At 34.4% G+C, this 6,843-nt stretch overlaps 1 protein-coding gene across 1 annotated transcript; it reads right to left on the reverse strand.

Moving 5' to 3' along the window:
• Positions 1-203: 203 nt before the first annotated feature.
• On the reverse strand, positions 204-761 carry LOC118837602 (60S ribosomal protein L6-like). Its single transcript, XM_036744573.1, has one exon. It carries the CDS (start codon positions 759-761, stop codon positions 204-206), a length of 558 nt encoding a protein of 185 aa, XP_036600468.1.
• Between the last annotated feature and the right edge of the window lie 6,082 nt (positions 762-6,843).

Consider the following 6,843-nt stretch of genomic DNA (forward strand, 5'->3'; position numbering starts at 1 on the left):
AGAATCATCAGTTCTCTCTTTGGAGGTGGATAGCATTTGCTTTAGATATTCCAAATATTTTAATAAGTTCCCTGGAAGGCATTTAAAATACCTGTTTGTGAGGATAAACTCCATTGTAGAGAAAGAATACAGAACACTAGTAGCAATGGAGCTGAAGAATTTTCTTGATTTGGGGCAGGATCTGAGAATCCACTGTTTTCTGATCACATTTGCACTGCTCTGTAATCTAATATTCTCTTTTTCTGTGTCAAAAATCTCTCCTTCATGGTGGCTAGGTTTACGGAGCCTCTTTTTGAAGTAAGCATCAGTAAGATGATTTGGAATTTTATACCTAAAAGGTTAAACCTGGTAGAGGTGGCAATGACAAATTTCTGATGGGTCCCTCTCAGAGGAACATGGTTGATATTCAGAGGTCCAGTCACCAGTAGCAAGCCACTAGTCAGCTGCTTCAGGAAAACCTCTCTCTTGCCCCTGTGGTGGCCAGTGAGCATGATCAAAACAGTGCCTGACTTGAAGTTAGCTCGAAATCTCCTCACATGCTGGCTGAAGGGCTTCTTGCCGTGACTTAGCAGCTTTCTAGGCACATCCTCAGTAGGGTAATATCGAGGCATTTTGTGAATCTTTACCACATGGGTTCCTCCATTCTTATCACTACCAACTGGCTTTGATATAGTAGCAGGAACCTTCTCTTTATTTTTCCTTTCAATCCGACTTTTTGGTGTAGCATATTTCCACTTGTACATGGCTCTCCAGGGATACATTGCAGACCTGTAGTATCTACTAATCCCTCAGGCCAGGACTCGGTTCCTACTGCAATGCTTTCAAGGCTTTTTCACTACCTTTGCAGCTGCATCTTCTTTTTGTTCTCTTTTTTTTCCTTTTTGACCTTCTTTTCCTTTGGTTCCTTTGGGAGCTTTTTGTCTGCCATCTTGAGAGAAGGGAAAGAGCGTGGATAGTATTTTTTGTGGTTCCTTTGGAATTGTTTTGAATCATTGCATTGATAAGAGTATTCTTTCACGGTTGGTCTTCATCACAATATTATGGTTAAAATATTCACTATTCTCCTGGTTCTTTACACTTCATTTTGAATTAGTTCACATATATTTTCCCAGGTTTTTTTGGAAACCATCTTCCTCATCATTTCTTATAGCACAACAATATAATTTCACTATCACATGCCACAACTTGTATAGCTATTCTCCATTTGATGAGCATCTCCTTGTTTTTCTATTCTTTGCCATCATAAAATCTCTATGTAATTTTTTTTGTCCACATGGGTCTTTTTCCTTTGGTTTCTTTGGAATATAGACCAAGTAGTGGTAATCCTGAGTCTAAGAGTATGCACATATTTATAGTACTTCAAGTACAGTGCCAAATGGTTGCCCAGAATGGTTGGACCAGTTTAAAACTCCAACAATGAATTAATGTAGTCATTTTTCAAAAGCCTCTCCTGAATTTCTAATTTCCCTTTTGTGTCATTTCAACCATTCTGATAGGTGTGAGGTGAGTCCTCAGAGTGTTTTAATATGCATTTCTCTAATCAATAGAGATGCAGAGAATTTTTGCATGTGACTATTGATAGCTTTGCTTTCTTCTTTTGAAAACTACCTGTCCCCTATCCTTTGACCATTTATCAATTGGGGAATAGCCCTTACTTTTATAATTTTGCCTCACTTCCTTATATAGTTGAGAAATGGGAGCTTTATCAGAGAAATTTGCTATTATTATATTCCTCCCAGTGTCTTGCTTTCCTTCTAATTTTGCCTGCATTGGTTTTGTTTGTGCAAAAACTTTTTTTTCTAAATGCCATGTAATAATTTTTTTTTAGTTTACTCTTTTTTTATCCTCTCTATCTACTCTTAGGGAATAAATTTTTCCATTATCCCTTGATCTGACAAATGAATTTTTCCATGTTGCCTTAATATGCTTATGCTATCACCTTTTATGTCTAAATAATTTACCCATTTGACGTTATTTTGATGTGTGGCATGGGATATTGGTCTATGCCTAGTTTCTGCCAAATTTCTTTTCATTTTCACAGCATTTTTGTTATATAGTGAGTTCTTTTTCCAAAATATTTGGGGGTTTGTCAAACACAAGATTGCTATGGTCATTTACTATTATGTGATCTGTTCATTATCTGTTCCACTGACCCACCACTCTGTATCTTAGCCAGTATCAGATTATTTTGATGATTAATCTTTTGTAATGTAGTTTGAAATCTAGTACTGCTAGGTTCCTTACTTCACATATTTTTTTCTTTAATCAATTCTTTAATATTTTTATGTTTTGCTCTTCAAGATGAATATTGTCATTATTTTTCAAACTCTATGAAATATTTCTTTTGTGATATAGCACTGAATAAGTAAATTAAGTAGAATTTTCATTTTATTATACTGGCACAGCCTATCCATGAGCAATTAAAATTTCTCAAATTATTTAGATCTGTCTTTATTTCTGTGAAAATGTGCTTTGTAATTGTGTTCATATAGTTCCTTGGTTTGTCTTTGCTGGTAAACTTACAAATACTTTATATTATTTGTAGTTATTTCAAATGGAATTTGTCTTTCTATCCCATGTTGCTGGGTTTTGTTGCTAGTACATAGAAATATTGATTTATATGGTTTTATTTTTGTACCTGTAACTTTTCTAAAGTTGTTTGTTTTGGATATATTTTTGTTGATTCTCCAAGGTTCTCTAAGCATGCCATAATAATGTCTACAGAGAATGTCATATATGCACACATACATACATGTGTCTATGTGTGCATGCATATAAATGCATGCATACACATATGTATACAAATATATAATAAACACACATATGTATATGTATATGTGTATGTATATGTGTGTGTCTGTATCCTCAACATTTGCACATTTAACTTTCAACAACTTTAAGCATGTCATTTTTTTTTAGTAACCTCATTTTAACTTCTGCATTGGTAACTACACATATTCATGGCTGTGTTTACTTGAAAAAAAATGAAAGTCACAGTACAGGAAAGTTTGTAGAATGCCTGACATCCTAATAGGCACTTCACTGATCTTATTCATCCAGCAATTATAGAGATCTTTCCATTCATTGGTTGCATATTTTCATTGGTTGCTTTTAAAATTCAAGTTGTTTATTTCATTTGTGCCCTCCCAAAGGATAGTGCAAGTCTTTGGGGCTCTAAGCCCAAGTGTGCAAGATCAGTGAGGCAGCTTAGTGAGAAAATGGTATTAGATAAAAGTATGTTACAGAATGTCTACAGCCACTTTGGGCTTAATCAATCAGTTGGCCAGAGACATTAAGGTTTTTGATCCTATCATCAATAGCAGCCTCAAAGACAAATATCGACCAGCCTCTGCTCTGCTCCCTTACTCCAAGTCTCCTAAAGGCCTGCACAAAGAATACATCATTGATAGATAACTTTAAGCCGGATTATCCTTCACAGTTTTAAATGTCATCCACCAAGATGGCTTATATTCTGGTTGCCCTGTTCCCCAGTCAGCCCTCCCCTCTATCACCCCCCTCCCCTCTCATCCCCTTTTCCATTCCTTTCTTGTAGGGCAAGATAAATTTCTACACCCGATTGCCTGTGTATCTTATTTTGTTGCATGCAAGAACTTTTATTTTTTTGTTTTTGAACATCTGTTTTTAAAACTTTGAGTTCCAAATTCTCTGTTTGCTCATTTTTACAGCCTATTTCTTGGATTTTAACTTTATGTTAAAGTTAGGCTGTGCTCACATGTAAGGGGGAAAGCTGTGTTCTAATATTCAGGACTTTTTTTTTGGTACTGCTGTTTTCACAGTTAATTTTGGTGGTTTGTAAGTTTTCAGTACTTCCAACATGGTGTGATTCATAGAAATGTGTGGTGACTGCTCTCCTTGTTCATCCTTTGATTCTTACCCAGGAAGGGCCCTTATTTTCTTGCAGCTGCCTGAGCTAGATCACTCTCTGCCTTGGAACAACAACAAGGATCCCTGCTCTTTTTTGGCCTCAACAACCTCTCTCCCAACCTGGAATTGTGACCTGGAACTGGCTATGGGCAATGGAGTTGCCAGTCACTGCTTTTGTAGTAAGATTTGAATTCAGGTCAATTACATTGAAATTGGACCATTATCACCATTTACATCATATAATTTTAACAATATTTCTAACTACAAAAATGATCTGGTTTCAATGTAATTTTTCTGTTGGATTTTCAATAATCTTTCAAGATCTATGTTCAAAGAATGGGAATTTATCATCTGTAAGTTTTTCAAAGATAGTGAGATTTTGATGTATAATTATAACCAACAGATGATGTCTTGCTATTGGTATTTGGTAGTTGCTAATTCTTTGTTTTCTAAAATGATGTTTTTCATAGTTTCTACCCTTTCTGTGAATAATCTGGGTTGGTATGCCTGGCCACTTCAAAGTCAAGCCTTCTTTCATTTCTGAAGGTAACGATTTGCTTCTAAATTGCTACCTTAAACCCCTCATTTTTCTATAATCTATAAGTACCATGACTATGAGCTTGTCCTCATCTCCATCTCCATTGCTATTAACCTAGTCTCATATGATGTTCAGACAGAATTGCTCTGGGCACAAGTTGCTACCCTGCTATTACATTTATGTATTTAATATTTTGTGAGCTATTGTACATGTGGAAAAAGGATGCTTTTCATAATCAAATAAAGGAATTGAAGTATATGTCTATCTTCTGAAGACCAAAGGAGCTGTTCAATGGGCTTTTCAGTGGAGATATATAACTTGATGTTATTCATGTAAATTAAATGATTAGGAAAATTACAATAACAACAACAACAACAACTATATTTAGTAATGACCACTAGCATGTGTAAAAACTTTGAGGTTTGCAAAGTACTTTAAAAGTATTGTCTCAGGTCAGGTAGGTGGTGCAGTGAGTAGAGCACTGGCTTTGGAGTCAGGAGGAACTGAATTCAAATCCAGCCTCAGATAATTAACACACTTAGTAGCTGTGTGACTTTGAGCAAGTCACTTAACCCCAATTCCCTTGCCTCCTCCCCTCAAAAAATATTACTGTCTCATATTATTCTCACAACTATCCTGATTGGTTCATATTATTTATCTCCATTTTACAAATGTAGAAACTGAGAGAAAAAGAAGTAGTTACCTGCCCAGGGGTTCACAGCTTATAAATATCTGAGGCCAGATTTGAATTGAGGTCTTTCTTTCTCCATGTCATATATTTTACCACTGTACCACCTTTCTACTGTCATATTGGAATAGTTCCCTTCTGACTTGAATGAATTACTTTTTTTTTTTAATTCAGGTAGGTGGTGGTTGAGTGTATAGAGAGATGGGCATGGAATCAGGAAGATTTGAATTCAAAGTCAGCCTCAGACATTTAATATGTGATTGAACAAGTCAATTAATGCCGCTTTACCTCAGCATACTCCAAAGGAAAATGAGGATAATAATAGCATCAGTGTAGCAAGGTTTTTATGGAGATCAAATGAGATAATATTTCAATTGTCCTATGTATAATATGACTTGCAAATAGTAGATATTTATAAATTCTTATTCTTTCCTTTTTTCAAAAATCCTGATAATGGAGTTAAGGCTAGGCAGAACTATAGCTGGTTTAAACTGTCTATTGGGAAGTGCCATATTTTTTTCTGCATTGTTTCTAATATTACAACATCTATAATTTCTTTTAAATAGAAATAGTTTTCCAGATAACCATAAGACTTCTAGCATGTCATGGTAGCAGAGTCTGATTTTTTAATCAATTTGTAGATTATGAAAAAACCTATATATATATATATATATATATATATATATATATATATAACTTTTACAAAGGCAGTATTAATGATATCTCACTTTTGGATTGTCTATTCAAGAAATAATGAATTGATAGTAACTTGCTCTTTATAACCATAGAACTTGGGCCATACAAAACTTGCTCCCCATATGTTTTCTCCCTAAAAACATTTATGTATCTTTTTTCCTCTTTTCTGACAAAACCCGCAAATCTGGCATGAAAATTGGATAAACTTGCAATTAGCTTGTATTTGGATGAATCACTGATGCACTCATCCTTTAATATAAGATGTGCTACTTTCCATTGCAAAAGTTGTATAAGTTTTGCATATACAAGGAAACTAGTATGGTAGATTATTATTATCTTTAACTGGAAAAAATGAACCACTAGAGATGTACTTTGTAATATATATATATGGTAAATGAGAATAGTTATTTTAGCATGACAGTAACTTAGAGTTAAAATAGAATTGTAGCCTGAATATAACTGAATGCCTTGGGCATATTTATATATATTATGTATATCCCAGATTCAAAGTAAGACCTGGAATGGTGATGAGGCAGAACACATAATTCCTCTGAAAGCTTTCTAGCAAAAGTAAGTGTTCTACAGTTCATCTGAACATAAAGCTTTTTTTCCTCTATTCTAACAATAAATTGATATCTCCATCTTTTCCACAAAAATGTCAGGATGAACTTTGACCAAGACCCTAATGAAATCCATAAAAAATGGTGTGTGTGTGTGTGTGTGTGTGTGAGTTCAAAAATGAATGACATTTTTCTAGGATGATTTGTTCATAACAAATCCATTTGAAGTTGTAGTGATAAATTCTCTTTCAGAGTACTAAGGAATCATCTCTTTTAATGCTATTGATTTCAAGATAACTATGCTTATAGGCTATTAAAAGATGTACTCATGGAGACCTAAGCACAAAGATGATACAGACCTTCAATTTTAAATTAACCATGTGATATCTCTACACCAAATAAATTGTTTTTGGTAGAATTAGAAGAATAGGCAGCCTTGAATTAAACAAATTAAGTGATCATTTTAAAAAGACAAT

This window comes from Trichosurus vulpecula, chromosome 1 (genome assembly GCF_011100635.1).
Source record: "Trichosurus vulpecula isolate mTriVul1 chromosome 1, mTriVul1.pri, whole genome shotgun sequence".
NCBI classification, from domain to species: Eukaryota; Metazoa; Chordata; class Mammalia; order Diprotodontia; family Phalangeridae; genus Trichosurus; species Trichosurus vulpecula.

Bases quoted from the DNA above. Each gene is read 5' to 3' on its own strand.
- LOC118837602 (XM_036744573.1), bottom strand. From the start codon at position 761: ATGTATCCCTGGAGAGCCATGTACAAGTGGAAATATGCTACACCAAAA.